At 39.1% G+C, this 20,367-nt stretch overlaps 1 protein-coding gene across 1 annotated transcript; it reads right to left on the bottom strand.

Annotated features, from left to right (window-relative positions):
* Window positions 1–472: 472 nt before the first annotated feature.
* polr1c (RNA polymerase I and III subunit C) lies at window positions 473–16,711 on the bottom strand. Its single transcript, XM_039783841.1, has 9 exons — window positions 16,589–16,711; window positions 13,352–13,423; window positions 11,983–12,090; window positions 10,604–10,736; window positions 9,159–9,290; window positions 8,475–8,627; window positions 4,797–4,946; window positions 3,720–3,836; window positions 473–983 (listed from the first exon to the last, which is right to left on the bottom strand). Exons 1-9 carry the CDS (start codon window positions 16,658–16,660, stop codon window positions 865–867), a joined length of 1,056 nt encoding a protein of 351 aa, XP_039639775.1. The 5' UTR covers window positions 16,661–16,711; the 3' UTR covers window positions 473–864.
* Window positions 16,712–20,367: the final 3,656 nt, after the last annotated feature.

Below are 20,367 nucleotides of genomic sequence, written 5' to 3'. Positions count from 1 at the left end.
GAGGAAGTGATTCGTTGCTGTTGTTGCCATTTTCTGGATTCTGATTGGCTAACGTGGCTTTGAGCTTCTCTTTACACTGCCACCTACAGGTTTGGCATGTTCTTGACAGCATATATACATGGGTACATGTAAACAAACACTTTTCTGAAAACTGACAGCTGTGCACGATGTTATTTTTGAAAACGGAGAGGTTGAAATGTCAGTTTATGAAAATAGCCGGCCACTTGTAAACGTAGCATCAGTTTGTTAAACCGCCTTCCTGAAACGGGTCCCTGGTTGATAAAAGCGGTAGTTACCCTAAAATACATCAAATAAAGTATAATATACTGTGTACATATATACAGGTTGTGCTGGCAAAAATAAAATATGACATGATAGGAAAATGCTTTCTATGGAATATTAGAACTAATGACGCTGCATCAGTGATGCTTTATTGATAAACATCTGACACACTGACATAATCAGTTATGTATTAACTTATAATGAAGCAGTCTTTATTAATTTTATATCAAAAAATATATGAACTGTCATCCTGTAATACTACATGTGCTTCCTATTAGGTTTTAATGAGCAGATTTCTATTGTACTGTACATCAGGACATGTAGATATGATTGGTGATGTTTTTAATCAGATTCAGCATGTTTTTGAAGAAAATCAAGGGTGGTATACAAAATACTAGAGACAGCAGTATATACATACTTACAAGCAAGTCTGACCACCATGACAAAATCTGCTTTTAAAAAAAATCCAGTTTAGGTTTTATAAGTTTCAACAGAGCCATTGGGAGCACAGTATCAACCATACTGTGGAATATGTCAACATCAGATCCTCTGTGGTGGTTCTGAGCATGCTCAGTCGTCACGTCACTCCATGTCGGTAGAGTCCAGTTCATTGAGAAACCTCCGACACTTGGTCATGAGGACTTTGATGGCCTCTGTGACCAGAACATCTGGAGCCAGGATGCCAGTCGACTCCACAGTAACTGTATGAGAGGAAGAGATCCATGAACTGACATACAGGATAACTTCAGTGATACAAACTGCTGTATTGAGATGCATAAAAGAGCCCCTATTATATTTTTTATTTTTATTTTTTGGGGGGTCCCTGCCTTTTAGTGCGTTATATAGTTTTGGTGTATGTAATAGATGTACAAACCCCATTTCACTCAAATGGAGTTCTCTCCCACAGACACTTTTTTTCTCAACTGCCTGAAACACCTCGCCCACATTCCTGTTTAAAATTCCTCAATCAGTGATGTCACTGATTGAGTATTTCATAAGCATATTTATTTATGCATTTAAAGCTTCAGTGCGTAACTTTTTGATATTAGTGAAGGTTATATTTAAGCCATTGCCAAATGAGTTGCTACAAAGCTAATTAAGACTATCAGCTCCACACAACTCTCTCTGGATTTGTCAGTATAACTATGTTCAGAAGATGAAGAAGAGGTGAATGTGAAATGTGTTTGACCCATCCTCCACTCCAACCAAACTCCCTATGCAGATTTTTGCTGTTTCATACTACTCGCTACGGCGTAAATTCACACGCAATTGCAAGGTAATGTAAGTCAATGGAGGCCAAACGGCTTTCATTAACACGCTGAAAAGCGAGTATGCGTCTTGATATCATGCCAATAATGGCATACCAATTGGCGTGTCACACATACGCCACTTCATGAACTCAGTGTGCTTCCATCATGTTTTTTAATCCTCCGTGTCCTCCTTGGCTACTAGTAACTGTGGACGGAGGAATCACGGAAGGCTTGTATCATGTGGATGCGACAGTGTTGTTGTCATTACTTAGAATTCCTCGTGGGGGAGACAGAAACTGGTAGCTGGAGAGGTGCCAGTTCACCTCCTGGGCACTGCCAAGGCGCTCTTGAGCAAGGTACCGAACCCCCAACTGCTCAGGGCGCCTTTCCAGGGGCACCCCCCTCACTCTGACACTTCTCCATTAGTGCATGTATAGGTACTGAGTATGGGTGTAAGAAAAAAACGATACACTTGAGTATCGCAATATTTTATTTAGCAATACTATATTGATTTTCAAAAACACAATATTGATTTTTAATTTTTTTTAAGACACACCACTAGTGTCCTCACCTAACAGTGCCTAGCAGTTCCTGACTTTTTGCTAGAAGCTAACAACGTAGCTATTAGGGGTGTAAACAGTTAATCGACTATCGATTAATTGTCGTTAAGAATTTACTTGATTAAATTAAATTAATTGTCGGCTAACTGAACATTGCAATCTAAGACAGTTTTCCACAGGACGTAGGCCTAATTGAAAGGCAACACGAGATTCTGGCGGGCGGCGAGAGACCCGACACAAACTTGAGGCGGTCAAAACGGAGCGGAGTGTGGGAGCTTTTCAAATGAATTAATGATGACAAAGACGCCCAATGTAAACTCTGCAGTACTACGTTTAAGTTCAGCAGCTCTACGAGTTCGCTAAGATACCACCTTCATAACTTGCATGCAGCCATGTTGCAGGGAGGAAGTCTGTCGCCTTCACAACCTACAATCGCTGCTGTGGTGGGAAGGCGAGTCTGTGACCACAGGAAAGCGGAGGGCATTACTCAGAGGATTTGCGGCATGATCGAAAAAGATATGATGCCAATTAGCACCACTGACGGTGAGGGATTTCGGGAGTTATTACACTACATGGAGCCAGGATATAATATCCCTTCTCGAGCGACCATTACTACCCACTTGGAAGCACGCTACAAAAACAAGAAGGCTGAGCTAAAAACACAGTTAGCCGCGGCTAATGTGGCTCTGACGACGGATTGTTGGACGGCACTGACTACAGAGAGCTACATAACAATCACTTGCCACTACATTGGAAACGACTGGCAGGTAAAGTCAGCAGTGCTTCTCACGTGAGAGAGACCTACAGCTGATAATTTAGCTGACAAACTCAACCAGGCTGTGCATAATTTATTTTGTTAAACTACATAAATGCCATTATCTGTACCGTATCCCAACTGGTACAATAAAACATCAACTGAGCAATATAACATGCATTTGTATTCAGTATATAAGCAATATTTTGCTTTTTATGTTAAAGACACTATTGATACCGTCAGAAATTTACATTCTCAGGAAAAAAGCCGCGTATCAGTTAATCGATCGATAATTTGCATCCCTAGTAGCTATGGCTGACCTTTGGCCTACTTTTGCATATCAACATTAGCTCACTAAGAACCTGGGAACCACAATCCCAAACTGAAAGTTTGATTTTCTGTGTACTGAATTGTTTACCTAAAGTAAACTTCTTTGACTTTTATGAACATCATGTCTTAGTTTTTTAGTTTTCTTAGTTTTTCTAAAATTATACTTAACAAAATCCCAATGTATCACCTTATGCACAGTATAGAAATATATTGCAATATATTGAATCGTGACCCATTTATTGTGATACGTATTGTATCACCAGAGTCTTGCAAATACACAGCCCTAGTACTGAGCATGTGTGTGTAATTCAGGCCTGTGTGTAATAACAACAGAGTGAAAACGCTGTAATTTCCCCTTGCGGGATTAATAAAGTATAAATTATTATTATTATGCACTATAGCTTTAATATTAAATTAAATGGCATTCCATATAAAATTGACTTCTGACTTGTTGAATTGTTTCCATTCACTGGGATTTTTTTAGTGCTGTTTTAGTCTGAACATCATGGTGGAAGCAGTTTGGTACAAGGTATATGAACTTACAGATGAAATGGTCTCGCAGTCTTCCGATCTTCACCACATTCTTTAGATCATCGTGTCGGAGGACTTCCCTGCTGCATGTATCCAAGCGACTGTTCACTACTTTGGCAACCTTTTTCCCTGAAGGGGGGCGGGGGAGACACAACAAGACAGATGATGACATTTACAGACTTTAGGGACTCACTACAGACTGCTATCCCAACATCTTGACATTCATGCTTGGGCACTGTTGGACTTTATAAATCTATGTCATATAATTGAGGAAACTGGTGAGAATGTATTATTTTAACTGGAGCATTACCGGTACCCATTTTTTCCTGTATTTCACAAGTCACTGAAGGCTTCCTTATTATTAGGGGTGGGGGGAAAAAATTGAAAAACTTACATATCGTCATTTGATTTTTGGGGGGCTTTTATTAGGGGTGGGAATCACCAGAGGCCTCACGATACAATATCATCACACTTATGTCTCGATACGATGTTATAGCGATTTTAATTATATTGCAATATTCTTCGATATATTGCAATTTATTACCTGTTTTCAAACTTCAAATGATGTGCCAAAAGGAAAACTTGGTCAACATCTGTTTTATCTATAAAGATATATTTCATTCATTTATTTTTATAGTTTGTTCATCTTACGATCTAGTGGACTGAAAAAACTATTCATTGCATTATTTCAGGACTAAAAAGTTGAATTCTCATGTGCAATTTATATACTGTATTGGTCCAAATATAAGACAATCCTGATTATAAGACTTCTTAAAGAAGGAAAAGAAAATCTATAAAATACTTTTGAATCGCAATAAATGAAAACCGTAACACAAATCCAATCAGCACCGGTGTATCGTGAAAGAATCGAATCGGGACAAAAGCATATGGTCCCCGCCCTACTTATTATACCTGGGCCTCCTATAGGAGATGAAAGAAACACCTACCAGCTGCTGAAGTGGAAATGTGCTGCATGCTCACAGAATACTGTCCTCAGGCTAACAGTTCATGCATTTAGTCCATTCACTGTGCAATCTGAGGAGTTGGTTTCTATTTGATTTCAGATTCTTGAGGTTAGTTCTGTCTTACCATTAACATCTTCGATGTCTATAACTCCTCGTGAGAAGCAGCGTTTTAGGCGCTCGGCCTTCTCTCCTTCCACAGGCTCCAGCAGGGTGATCTCTGGGAGGAGGCGGTAGCTGGCTGTGGCCACCGGAGAGAACTTAGCATGGTCCTTACCTGAACAGAGAAAACACTTGAGTATCAGAACATACTGGGGTGTCTGGACTGATAACATGCAGTATGTACACCGTGTCGAAGCAGGCAGCCTATGAAAGCGTAAGGTTTCCCTCGGAGATGAGCTGTATAACTGTCAGATATTTGCACTCAGGGTTTCTACAGGTTTCACAAAGTCAAATTTAAGAATGAAATTTAAGACAAAATTATAAACGCAACACTTTTGTGTTTGCCCCCATTTTTCATGAGCTGAACTCAAAGATCTAAGACTTTTTCTACGTACACGAAAGGCCTATTTCTCTCAAATATTGTTGACAAATGTGTCTAAATCTGTGTTAGTGAGCACTTCTCCTTTGCTGAGGAAATCCATCCACCTCACAGGTGTGGCATATCAAGATGCTGATTAGACAGCAGGATTACTGCACAGGTGTGCCTTAGGCTGGCCACAATAAAAGGACACTCTAAAATGTGCAGTTTTACTGTATTGGGGGGGTCCAAAAACCAGTCAGTATCTGGTGTTATGGTTCATCCGTGAAGAGAACACCTCTCCAAAGTGCCAAACGCCATCCAATGTGAGCATTGCCCACTGAAGTCGGTTATGACATGAACTGCAGTCAGGCAGAGAGAGAGAGAGAGAGAGATGAACCCTAACACTAGATACTGACTGGTTTTCAGACCCTCCCCTTCAGACCCCCCCAATACAGTAAAACTGCACATTCAGGGCTCCAGACTAACTTTTTTCACTAGGAGCACAGTGGCCCCCAACTGAAAATTTTAGGGGTGCAACCACAAAGTTTAGGGGCAAACACTGTAAATCAACATGCTAACCAAATATTCACATTTCTATAAATTTCCACTGTATACTAATAAATACTTTGATAATAGATGCAGAAATTACAATGTGCCGTTTCAAATTCAGTGTCACTTTTGAAGATTCAACAAAATATACCAGCTTTAGTCTACAATTACAATGAATTAAACTTAAAATTAAACATGCATTGTTTAGGCTACTACCCTTAGGGTTGGGTACCTTTCGCATCTGAACCAATATCGATACCGATACCTGAAATTCTGTTCCAGTACCCAACGGTACTTTCTTTCAGTACTTTCCCTATGTAATTAAAAAACAATTATTTCATTTGTAAAAATAATTCCAAACCTATTCATCCATACCTGTCAAGTTTTGGATTTGAAAATAAGGGAAATTTTCCAGCGCCCACCGCGAGCAGTCCCACAACCCCAACCAAGCTCCAGTATGGCTCACATTTTAAGACACATTTTAAGGTGTACAAGAAAGCTAAAATCACCACTTGATGCAGAATGCTGAAAACATTTACAATTTACAACATTGCTTGTCTTTACATTTACATTTTATTTTCATTCCACACATTCTTTTCATTTCATATTGCTTTTCTTTTACAGTTTTTCTCTTCATTTCACATGACTTTTCTTTACTCTTTTAGTGAGTTATTGTACAAATGTGTTGCAGACTTTGCATTCTTTAAGACTGTTTTGGAGTGTAGTAGTGGGCGGGGCCAGAGTGGTTCATGTTACATGAGAGTAGAGCGTCATCCTATTCTCTGGAACAATCTTTCGTACCATGCTAAACACCCTTTCTGAACTTGCATTGCTATGGGGAATGCATAGTAAAGCCTTCAGAAGTTTTGGCAGCGCACCGTCTCTGTCGTAGCGTCCATCATCTGTCTCTGTTTCTTTTTTTTCCCCGCGTTGTCACTCATCATCTGACTAACTGCCACCTACAGTACCTGTAGTAGCTACTGCCCATATATCTATGGGCTACTGCCTACTGCAGGTTATCGCGAGGCTAGTGACAGAGCTCAGATTGGGAATGTTTTTTTTTTTTTTTTACTCCGCTCGGGCCCGGGCTGTTATTATTTTTAATAACGCAGGTTAAAATACGGGAGATTTATGGGAAAATACTAATACGGGAGGACGGCGGGAAAGAAGGGTAAAATACGGGACTTTCCCGGCCAAAACGGGATACTTGACAGGTATGTATTCATCCTATGTACTTAGAACATTGTTATTTTATTAGAATGTTACACTCTAAAGAAATTTAAAAAATCCTACAACTTATTAAATTGAATAATTATTCATTTCTTACTCACTGTAACTTATTCTTGTATTTGTATATTATATTTTAGCCTGTTTGATTTTCATCATGACCATTTTGAATTGCTCTTTAATGTTTCATTGTTGAATGTTGCTGAAAGGTGCTGTAGAAATAAAGTTGCCTTGCCTTCATACCTCAGCCTGTCAGTCAGTCACCAGGGCATAGAAACCACTGTGCCTGCTGCTTGTCTCAGAGGAAGTGTAACGTCAACAGCACCGCGATTGATTTTGCCTCGCCATTAATATCGTATCACAGCAAACGCTGTCTGCATGAAGTTTTTAAAAACCGTAACCATACTTGCAACCACTTTATCGGCATTGGCGTGACTTCAACAAAACTGCAGAGCCGATGTCGCTAGTTTGCACCGTCTGCACCTCTGCGTGTGTGTGCGAGTGTGTGTGTTTGTGTCAGAGCTCTGCTCTCTGTCAACTTTCAGAGAAGACATAAGCTTGCGCTTACGCGCTCAGGTACCGACATTTCGACATTTAACGTGTAAAAAAAGGGGGCAAATTTACTGGTCGCACATGTGTGACTGGATGTAAAATTCAGTCACACACTCTCAAATTTTGGTCGCAAAATGCGACCATTTGGTTGCAGTCTGGATCCCTGACATTTTAGAGTGTCCTTTTATTGTGGCCAGCCTAAGGCACACCTGTGCAATAATCCTGCTGTCTAATCAGCTCGGCAAAGGAGAAGTGCTCACTCACACAGATTTAGACAGATTTGTGAACAAAATTTGAGAGAAATAGGCCTTTCGTGTACATAGAAAAAGTCTTAGATCTTTGAGTTCAGCTCATGAAAAATGGGAGCAAACACAAAAGTGTTGCGTTTATAATTTTGTTCAGTGTATATCACAACATAAAAGAGAAAGTCAGAAATCAGATTCCGGAAACATCGTCTGAAACTATTCCCCGATTTCCTCATTGGCATTATAGGACTGGTGTCTAGATTGGCTGCAAAATAAGTTGCATGTTGGTCTCATATATAGCCGTAGTACAGCAAATTATATATTTGGACTAGCGACAGAAAGAACCACAACACCACAGGATAAAAAAATAAAAACTTTCTGAAGCGCAGAAGGAACATTTCAATGAGCATTAGAGGTAGCGTTACTTTGACGTAGGAAAGTTAAAAACCTGTTCAAAACCTGTTTAAAACCCGGGGAAACCCTGTAAACTACAGAAACAAACATCCAAAACAACTTGATCATTGAATGTTCAAAGCTCTGGAAGAAACCACCAGTTAAGATTACATCACATCGAGAACAAACTTTCATGCTCAAGTACTTTCTGGAAACACATATAGGCCATAAAAACAACATCATACTAATTAAGCATGTATATAGAAATGCCGGTGTACCTTTCCAATATCTGTATATTTAAATCTAAAGCTCTTACCAAGTCCTTTGACACAGTGCATGACAATGTCCAGCTCGTGTCCTGGCCGGAGCTGAGCTATCAGGATGTCATCGTGTACTGGTCCGATGACGGCGTCTGCAAACACGTCTGCCTGGTTCCCAATGGGGACCCACTTTATGTCCCTGGAATAAACTGACGGGGGAGACAAAAAATAAACACAAATCATTTAATGATCTTACTGATTATTTTCAACAATCACTCGTTCGTTTGTATCAATCAATCAATCAATCAATCAATCAATCAATCAATCAATCAATCAATCAACATTTATTTATATAGCACTTTACAGCAACATGCAGGTATCCAAAGTGCTTAACATCAAGGACCGGTTGTGCTCATGCAGGGTTAAAATCTTGGACAAATACTCCGGTGCCAGGCCATTTAAGGCCTTGAAAACAAACAATAACATCTTGCAATCAATTCTAAAAACGCACAGGGAGCCAATGTAGGGTGTAGAGAATGGGAGTGATGTGTGCACATCTAGATGGATTTGTTAAAAAGCGAGCAGCAGCAGCATTTTGCATTTTTTCTCTGCATTTTGCAGTTCAGGTCGTGAGATGGAGGTTTACAGTATGTATGCACTGGTCACGGCTACGCTTTGTAAGTCTGTATCTGCAAACAATCCCAGCAATTGTTTGTTCACTAGCGTCAGCTGAGACCTACCCATGTGGTTCAGATACAGCTCTCGTGGGTCAGACGAGTCTTTGCTGGCTCTGGGGTTCCTGCTGCATTTAATCTTCAGCTGCAGTTGAATTGTGTCTATTTCTGAACCTTCTTCCTCAGAAGCCTGTTCACCTGGAATAAACAAAGCATAACCGAACATGTTTAAACTCTCCTGTGCTCCATCCTAAACTCGTGTTGCACCCACGCACTGCCATGCCAGGCTTGGGACAAATAGGTATAAAATGAGGCACAAGATACTTGAATTTTTCCATTTGATGGAAGGATACACACAAATATGGCATCTTTGGCTGGACTTTTCATTGTTGGCATCATATATAATCAGTGTGGAAAAACAGAGAGCAGACGTACTCAAAGCAACAGCTTATAACCACGGGTCCTAGGTCACATCTCTATTAGAAGTCTGCTCTGAACATGCTCTGTTGCTATTTTTCAATGTACAGAAAGCGCTTATATTTGGGACCGCATACACACACACACACACACACACACACACACACACACACACACACACACACACACACACACACACACACACACACACACACACATATATACATACATATATATATACATACATATATACATATATATATATCTATATATATACATATATATATATATATATATATATATATATACATACACATATATATATCTATATATATACATACATATATATACATACATACATATATATCTATATATATACATACACATATATATATATATACATACATACATATATATACACATAATATATATATACACACACACATATATATATACACATACATATATATATACATACATATATATATACATACATACATACACACACACACACACATACACATACATACATACATATACATACATACACACATACACATACAAACATACATAACACACAACACACACACAGAGAGAGAAGACAAAGAGAGAGAGAGAGAACAGACACACAAACAGCAAAAAGGAAAAGAGAAACAAAGACAAAAGACAGAGAAAAAAAGAGAAAGAAAGAGAAAAAAGAGAGAAAAAAAAAAGAAAAAAAAATATATATATATATATATATATAAAAGAAAAGAATATATATATATATATATACATATATAAGAAGACATAAGAGTACATATATATATAGAAAAGAGATATATATATATATATATATATAATATAAAAAAAAATCTTTGAGTTTTAGGTTTTTTATAACTTTAGTTACTTGCTGATGTTGAAAAAGCCTAATTAGCTTCCACACGTGATTACAAGAGATTCTGATTTGATAAGCAGATTCCATATTATATGAGGAAAACCAAATGCTATCCAAACCTACTCATAGGCCATTTGGGTGAACCATTAGGGCAGAGTGAAGTGAGAGCGGTGCGGTCTACTGTCATATGTGTGATTGGCTCGCTGTGTGGTTTTACCAGTGTTCCTGTACTCAAACAGGCGAGGGTCAGCTCTGATGGGGACGAGGCCCAATCTGTGGGCCAGGACTTCATCCTGGACGATGGATGTGTTGTTATAGATAAACACCTTCTCTATTGCCATGGTGGGCACCTACAACCAAGAATAAGGCAAAGCTCTCACTCAATATTTGCATGGAATGAAAAACTTCCAAGACTCATTTCTCTTAGAAACTGATGCACAAAATGTACTATTTCTTCACATTAGGCTTTATACACAATTCACTAACGGCCCTGACACACCAAGGCGGCCATCTGTCCTCGTTGGGCCGACGGTGAGCAATGTTCAAATATTCCTTCTAAAAACACGATTGGATTATCTATTTTTGCCACACAAGATATACATCACTACTTGTGTATGTATATCAATTTTAACATGTCTTTAATAAGATCTCTACATACACATTACAAAATAAACTAACGTTAATAAACTTATATCCTATACAGTGATATTTAAAATAAAGAGTGTTTCTCTCTCTCTCTCTCTCTCTCTCTCTCTCTCTCTCTCTCTCTCTAAATTAGTTAAATCTAACAACTTAATGTTTCATTCAGACGCTCGTTACATCGTAAGGAAAGCATTTTGGTAGCCAGATTAGTAATCTATATCCGTGACATTCACTTCCGGGATTGCTCCATCGCTGCCAGAAATTTCGCCGGATCACGCTATTTTCTTCTGGATGTGCGTCCCCTTCCTCTTCCTTTGTGTTGGCATTCTAACCTCTGGTGGATTTGTGAGGACTATGGTTAACTGCTCCTCAGATCTCTGCAGGGTAAATCCAGACAGCTAGCTAGACTATCTGTCCAATCGGAGTTTTCTCTCGCACGACTAAAACTACTTTTGAACGTACACATGTTCCACCAAAACAAGTTCCTTCCTGAGGATATTTAGCAGAGGCACCGTGCCTCCGTCCGGAACTTAGCTCCACCCAAGACCATTGTGATTCGTTTAAAGAAATGCCAATAAACCAGAGCACGTTTCTCTCCAATCCCAGGATGCTGTGTGGACTAGCCAGACCCTCCTCTGCAGCACTGTGGAGGAAGGTCTGGCAATGCGAGGCTACCAGATGAGTGACAATTTTGTGTGGCTAGTTTTCCTCCACCGTAGGGAGACTTCTTTGCCGAGAGAACAGATGACAGCCCGGGAGAGGGACAGTCTGGTTAGCCAGACCAAGACAAAGATGACATGGGCCGACGTGAGGCGATGCCGTAGTCGGCTGGGTGTGTCAGGGCCTTTACAAAACAAATGTGCGTAGAAATAGTAGTATGTAGAGCTAAAAAAAAAAAAAAAAAAATTATGTCAACATGGTGTATAGATATGGCAAAACACGACTGAATGCTACCTCTGCTAGTAAGATCCTTCTGAAGGCGTTGGCGATGGCTGCATCGATCCCCACCATGTCAAACTCCATACTGCTCTCATCCAGATGCACTACGTCAATTCTGAAGTTCTGCAAACAGAGAGGACATCTTCATAGGCCTGGAGCAATTATTACATAATTATCTTATCGCAATTGTTTTACATAATCGCCGTTTATTTGTCTAACCGCAATTCATTTAGTTCCCAAGGAGTATGGCTGTTGATGGCAATTGTCAGTTTTATGTTAAAATACAATGTTTTATGATAATAAAGGTGCGTGGTTTACTTCAAAGGCTGTGTACCTGTGTTTTACATTATCTGGGTCACATAAGAGTAATATAACCAAAAGACATATTCTGACTGGGATTTATTCAACATTTGAATTTGTCTGCAAAAATAATACATGAATAAATAATTTTAAATTTAACTGAAACAGACACATATATCGTTATACATTTCTGATGATTATTTATCTAAAATCTCATTGTGTAAATATTTTGTGAAAGCACCAATAGTCAACACTACAATATCGTTGCGGTTTCGATATTTAGTCAAAGAAATATTGTGATATTTGATTTTCTCCATATTGCCCAGCCCTAGTTCAGGAAATCCTTTGTCCCCACAGCCATCAGGCTTTTCAACACCACCAAAAAAAACCAACTGTACCAGACCATATAAGAACTGGGCTGTGTGAAATAGTTTTTAACTCTCTTGTGTATGCATTTGCATTGTATTTATTTATATGGGGAACTGTGTTATGTATGGGAATGTGTGTTTATGTGTGAGCTGCTGGACACTCGAATTTCCCCACGGTGATGAATAAAGTATCTTCTAATCTATTCATTTCCAAAAATGCATGGGAGGAAGTTATCGATATAAAAGTATGAGAACTGTAAGCTAATCTTTCTTTACTACGGCTGGGTACCGAATTCAATACTTTTTAGGCACCGACCGAATTGCCTTCCAAGTATTGAGTATCGAAAAATGCCTCGTCATTCAATACCCAATTTAAATACCTAAGGAGTCAGTCATATCATCAAGATCTAATAATGTCTGTGATTGGCTGTTTAACGTTACACATCGTAGAGACACACAGGAAAACCTCTAAAATACACAAACACGGCTCACGTAGTAGGAGGTGGAAAATATTAAGATTTGTGCTGTAATGTTGTAATTTCTTTTTGTGTAATAAAATTGGTAAAAATTATCATTTAGGAACCGGTATCGAAGTCACAGCATTGGTATCGGTACCGGTGTTGAATATTTTTGAACGATATCCAGCCCTATTCCTTACAGACGGCTATCAAATAATAATAATAATAATAATAATAATAATAATGAGAGAAATGTACCTTTTGAAATTTCTGCATATCCCAGGTGTCATCATAGCCAGGGTAGTTGCCAGGGAAATCTGATGAATGAACCTAAAAGCAAAAAACAATCAGCCAATCAATAAAACAAAGGAGACACATGGCTGCAAACATTCTAGTCTAATTAAAGTTACTTGAACTGTTCAATATATTTTTGCAATGGTATTATAGCCTCACAACCAGAGTTTTCAGCCATTGGGAGGTTTGAAGAACGGACATGTACAGCTGAACATTAAAGGTGCACTATGAGGTCCTGCACGGTTTCAGCGCAATTTCATTTTTGTATCAAATCATAAGGCATCTCTCCTTGATCCGCTAGCTGCCTGCCCCCTGAACACACCGTGAAAAAGCCCGGTCTCGGGAGACAACACGGGGGTCGTAAACGTCAAACAAACACTAGGGGCACAGGCTGTGCACCAAAATACAACAAAACACGTTCCAGCCAATCAACAACTCAGGCTACTCAATCAACTCAAAAATCCTAGCTTGCACTTTCTGTCTTTCTTCCATCAGAGTGCAGTTTTTCCTCATCTTTCCTATTTGTGTTTACTATTGTGGAACTGTTAAAGATCTGAGGCCTGTACTATAAATCCAGATCAAAATGACCTGGATTTCTTTCAGTTACCTGGCTTCACCAAACTTAACGACTGCGGTCCTGCATAAGCTGTGTCACGACGGTGGTTATCAACTAGTTCAATCAACCCAGGGTTTCCCAATCCAGTGGCGCGCGCTCACATAAAAGATGGCAAACATCTGCCAGAGCCGCATATTTTACATAAGAAGAGCAAACTATAATACTACATAAATATGAAGAACACAGACACGGTTTTGCCATAGACAGCAAAACGCAATACAGTCGCTGCTTCCTAAAACGGGAAGGAATGCTGGCAAAAAAATAACCGCCGCTGTAGATGCATAAATCACAATTATTAATATCACTTCCGCATCAGTCAGGCACAAGATCTGACCATAATTACACTTGTCCATTGCGTTGCGTTAGCCTATTATTTCAGTTGCAACCCTGGCAGTGGGAAGCGATCGTGAGAGCAAATAAAAAAATATAAAAACATAACTCAAACGAAGTTCTTCGACTCAAGAAGTCGACAAATAGCCCATAGGGTATGTAATTCCCCCCACTGAAAATCTATATCTTTCATAAAAATACCAATCAGGTCGGTCTCTAAATGTTTTAACTTTTCTGAGCCTCTCTCTCTCTCTCTCTCTGATCTTCTAAGAACGCCGTTATCAATCGAGTATTGATTGGTCAGTGGGCGGTGCTATAACACCGGTTGATCTCTAATCTCCAACATAACCTGCTCCCGACCAGGTTAGGTGTTCAGCATAAGTTACCACGGCGATTTAACCCAGTAACAACTGATCCACCGTTGTGATACAGAAAACCCTGGGTTGAACCTGAAGTTACCACGTTAACGCCAAATCTTCGTAGTACAGGCCTCTGGTGGTCGTTTGTGAAAGCTTCACAGACAAAGTTGATAGGGCCTAGTCATTTTCATCATTTCACAGCCTTTATATGAATCAAAAGTGTAATATGACTGATGAAATATTAAATAGGTTATGTCAATGCTAATTCTTTAACACAAAGCAACACATATTATAGGCCTATCATCAATAATTGCTAATAACCTCTTTAAAATCATTTGTTTATTCATGTTGAAAATAGTTGCAGCACAAAAGATGACAGGGAGAGTGCAAGGAAGTGCCAGGATGTCCCAGGATGATCAGTAATACTCTGCACTGTTGTAGAATTACAAGTTTGTGTAGTTTGGGGTTTCTGTAGCCAGTGACATTTCATTATTTGTATTTTATTTTCAATGCAGATTTAATGGCATTGTATATTTTGTTTTTATTTGAAGGCTGAGGCTTCATTATCAAACACAACTCCAATCATCATCATTGGTTTTGAGATGTTACTTGCTGTGAATACCTGTCTGATAGGCTACAGTATTGTGGCATAGTATCAGGACATCCTGGCTAGTGTCGGTCGTGCACGGCTAGGGGCGAATGGCCAGATGATGGGCCTATTTTGGGAAAGTCCAGGGCTGTTTTTAAGCCCCAGTCCATCCCTGGTACCATGAGCTGTTTTAGATAAATAAGGTAATTGAAACATATACATTTTTAAGTCCTATATTATCCTGTGGTTAGTTAGTTCAACTTGGACCCTATTTTCCTATGTTTTGCGTCTAAGTGACTGATGGGAACAACAATCTTTGAAATTGGTCCAGTGTTAAGTGTGAACGATGTAACCGGCAGCCACAGACCGGGATGCAATGTAACCCTATGGGGCAAATGTTCAGTGTCAGTGTGGTCCAATAAAAGTGCTTTATTTTGCGCTGAAAGGCTCAACTATTATTCAAAATGTCTGACAACATTATGGAAAGGATCCCTACATATATAGAGATATCTATCTCTATAGCAGAGATAGAGATAGCTCTGTTTAACCAGTAACAGCTCTAAGCGCTAAACCCACCAGACTCCATTTAAAAAAAACAATACTTTTAGCGTGTATAGAGCCAACATATTTTCACATGTAAATCTGTAAACTTTGTCTTTATTTCAACCAAAACTACAGTTGTAATGGTTAGAAACCTGGAAGGACCCAAAACGTCTTTTCATAGTTTTATTTTGTTTCTGTCGACTTTAAATGAAGTGTATTTTACGATGCTTAAATTACTGTTTATTTACATGGAGTCTGGTGGGTTTAGCAAACGCAATTTCGCAGATGTTTTTATGTTTTAAAAAAGGATCTTACGCTTTAACAGAAAGGTCGACCTCCTTAGAAATCCTTTCCATAATGTTGTCAGATACTTAAAATATTAATCTGAGCCTGTCAACGGCAAAACCAGCACTATTGTGGCGGTAAATACAAGCTGGAAATTGCCTAATAACTTAGCTACATCTTAGCTTGTTTCGCTGACTCTGACAGCACCAGTCTTAATACTGGACCAATGTCAAAGATTGTTGTTCCCATCAGTCACTTAGACACAAAAACATAGGAACATAGGGTCCAGGGTGAAGAAAACGGTAGTTAACGTTAACTACCCTTTTAACTGTTACAGCCATAGACAGTATATAAGAAGTTACAGCACGCAGCACTGACTGTTCTGTCCACTCGCGGCTCCGTGCAGCAGCTCAGAGAGCCCCGACGCTGCAGCTAACGTATACCGTTGTCGCCAAACCCTTGTTTGAAAAAGGACTTACATTCTTCACATTATATTCCCCCAGTATTACTCGACTCCGAATTTCTTCCACGTTGCTCATGGTCGCAGCCATTTTGCCATATAAATCTGCATTGCTCCGCCCACACTTCCGCTCCGGTTTTGACTGCGTCACATGACCCCCCCCCCACACACACACACACACATGTTCACTGTGTAAATCCCTACATGCAAAATAGAACAACCAACAATCACTATAAGCTGTCCAACATATACAAACATAATAGTGTGGTATTGTTTTACCGTTTTTCTCAATCGAATTGGCACATTTACTAAAACAAAGTTACAATTTGATTTGATACTATCACACTTTGAGGTGATGGTCTGGGTTAGTTATAACAAGTCTGGGTTAGAAAATGTTACAGCCTAAACCCCAAGCAATATTTTGGTTGTATTTATGTTTTTTCCTTAAATTTCAGTCTTGCTAAAGAAAGACGGACCGAGTAGTGCCTCTCAACACACACACACACACACACACACACACACACACACACACACACACACACACACACACACACACACACACACACACACACACACACACACACACAGTAAAAAAGTGTGTTGAAAAAAGTTTCAACATCAAGTTTTTGTCAGAATCCTGTCCATCCATGTCTTGTTACATTTCACCCCAGGGTATGGTGCTACTAACCCGGACTATGGGGTAAATTGTAACATTTTACTGCTTGTGTTTGAGAGTATACCATGAACATTCTGTTTGGGTTTCAGAAATAACAGCTTCACCATTTTATAGCAGAAACATGGAATTTGTTTGTATCCCATTTTGAACTCACTGGCTTAAAAGAGCTCCAAGATACAGACAGAAATGTCAAAAATGTTACAACTATCCCTGGTCTCCCCTAGTGTTTGAGAACCTTTGGCCTTTGCACTCATCCAGCAAAAGAAAATCACCATAGAGTTTCAGACATTTTTATTGCTGGCATAAAGATTTTGGGCACGTTCCTCTCGGATCCACTCAATTTAGACAACATGTTAACAAGGCTTTTGACTGATAAACACTCAGTTGACATTCTGCATTACTTCCTGTGTGGAACCCGAAATATATTCACGGAGGGCCTCGACACAGACAAAACAACGACGATTACTGCTGCAGTTCTTTTCAAAAGCAGCCATAATGTAGGAAGCAGAATACAGGGAAAACAAAGAAGGGAAAGAGAACACCGAGTGAGTTAGGCCGTCTGCTTCAATGCTACCTTGCTGCTCAATTTCACAGACGTTCTTCATCTCAACCAGTGGACACTAGGGCTGCACGGTATGAGGGAAATATCTAATTGCGATTATTTTTGACTGATATTGCGAGTGGATTCACAATATTGTGGGCAATGATCATTTTTGTATCGTTGTTCTCATTTTCATAGAAAAATATTAGAATTTCAAAAATGTAAGTCATTATAGTGTAATTTCTGCGAGGCTCTGTACCAAACAAAGATGTTTTTTCTTTAGTCTGTAGGATAGGATCTGTACTGTAGACGTCTCTGCAGCACCACAATACTTCATTCAGAATGGTTTGACTCATATTTTGCCTTTAGTACAGACAAATACTTTGCACATGTACAACGTCAGGCAGGTGCATTGGAGGGGGACAAGCAGGTCAAAAAGTTTCAAAAGAAAACTCCTGCACACTGTCTAACTTGCAAAACGTTTATGAAATATAATAGGCAACGTTTCGGTAAAGATGGTCTAGTTTTTTATATTTTATTGCAAGTTAGACAGTGTGCAGGAGTTTTCTTTGTCTTTAAGAAATATTGCCCCCCCCCCGCGATTTGGATATTGCACTAGTCCATATTGCGATTTCGATAAAAATGTGATTAATTGTGCAGCCCCAGTGGACACAGAGTGTAGTTCCTTATAACGTAACACAGCATAACATAAGAGCTTCAAATAACAAAAGTTTACCTTAACACAATATAGAAACATTGTATATGTCAGCATCTCTCTATCGTAACATTGTGTAGTCCACTGTATCGGTAATGTTATTTTTCAGTAAATAAATCCTGTCAGATGAGAAGATAAATAACAGTTTCATCTCTGTGACCAGATAGGTCCACCAACCAAGGTACAACATTGGTCACAACCGCGACTTCATTAAGGCATATTGTTTCTCTTATGATGGAGCTAGGCTAGCAGTCGGCTTCCAGGCTTTATGCTAAGCTAGACCCAACACTTCCTACACCTACTGTCTATCTCTGTAACGGACATGAAGAGAGTAAACTGATCTCCGTATTCTCATCTGGGGAAGGTGGCAAAGGTTTCCCCAAAATGTCAACAGATTTCTCAGAATGTCCCACTGTTGATTTAAACATGAGGCAAACTGTTTGTCTCCGAGTCCACGCTGTTTTCAATAGCTACACTGATAACACAACAGAGTTGGCGACGAGTTCAGCGCCACACAATTTGAAACAAACAGACAGAATGGAAATATAAATAATGGAGGTCAGCATTACTGAAGAAAACAGGAATACATTCAATGTTCGTTTCACAAGTTGAAATCTGTCTTACATTGCAATATCTGTAAATTATATTACTATTAAATCTATATACTTACAACATACAGTATAACTGAAAAATATTTAAGTTTCACATGAAATAAAACCTGACAACGTAACCTCCACATGCTTCATTAATTCCAGTGGTGGTTGTTTTTTTCTAATAAAAATGTTATGGAATCAATTACAGTAATTGACATCAAAACATAAAGTCTCTGAAACTGGATTTTCACCCTGACAATATGCTTGTTGCACAGTTGGAATATGGATAAACCTAAGGAACAATCATATTTCATTCTTAGTCTCCGTTTCATTCACAGATGGCACTAATGGAGCCCACAGAGGCCTACTGTGAGGCTCTGATCAGGATCTTTATTGTCTTTGCTGTATACGGGTTAGTTTTTTAATACCACTTAAATTATATGTTTTCCCATTACTGGTGTTTCCGATACATGACTAAGCAATTTATGAGCTGATACGTGCTGTATAACATTAAAGGTGCCCTGCCACACAAAACCGTTTTTACTTGCATTTTTTGAAATATGTTAGGTCCATATGTGTTTGTGTTATGTGGTGAATGTTAAAATGAACACTGAACAGAAATAAGCAGAGAAATCAGACCAATTACAAAAGCTGGTCAGTCTGACGTGGCGTTGCCTGAGCTCATTACTATTCATGAGCTCGCCCAGTTGCGCTGGGTAAAGGATGCCGGTAGCCAGGCTCTATTGGCTAGCTGTTAGCCAATCAGAGTCAAGCAGCTTAGCTCGTTGAATATTAATGAGAACTGGCACAAATCGAGTCTTCTTGCAGGCTTTCTATACCACGCTAGAATGGCTTGAAACAAGGTAACCAAGGCATTTTTTCCACTAAAAAATGTTACAGAGTCCATGGTAGAACTTCAGACATCACCACAAAGTAATGAAATACATGTGGCAGGGCACCTTTAACATCAGTTATACAGTTGTGACAATAAAGTGGATTCATGTCTGGATTATGTAAACGTAATACTGAGAAATGAAATGTGTTTTATGCTTTCAATTACTATTATTGGGTGTATTCATACGTCACTATAGTTTCAGCACAAATGTCTTTTCCCATGTGTAAATGTTGTAGCCTATAATATCCTAGAATAACAACATTTAAGTAGGCTGCTATTCAATTCAATTCATTTTTATTTATAGTGTCAAATTATAGCAGGCATTATCTCGGGACACTTTACAGATAGAGGATGTCTAGACCCCACTCTATCATTTAC

This window comes from Perca fluviatilis, chromosome 19, assembly GCF_010015445.1.
Source record: "Perca fluviatilis chromosome 19, GENO_Pfluv_1.0, whole genome shotgun sequence".
Taxonomy (NCBI): Eukaryota; Metazoa; Chordata; class Actinopteri; order Perciformes; family Percidae; genus Perca; species Perca fluviatilis.
This window is presented reverse-complemented; position numbering and strand designations above follow the sequence as displayed.

What these genes read in the sequence shown, in the direction of transcription:
- polr1c (XM_039783841.1), bottom strand. Translation starts at nt 16,660, where the DNA reads ATGGCTGCGACCATGAGCAACGTGGAAGAAATTCGGAGTCGAGTAATA. An exon ending in GCTGTATCTGAACCACATGG is followed by an intron (nt 8,628 to 9,158) that starts GTAGGTCTCAGC and finishes CTCCCCCGTCAG; the next exon opens with TTTATTCCAGGGACATAAAG. An exon ending in GCACTGTGTCAAAGGACTTG is followed by an intron (nt 4,947 to 8,474) that starts GTAAGAGCTTTA and finishes TTCTCTGTTCAG; the next exon opens with GTAAGGACCATGCTAAGTTC.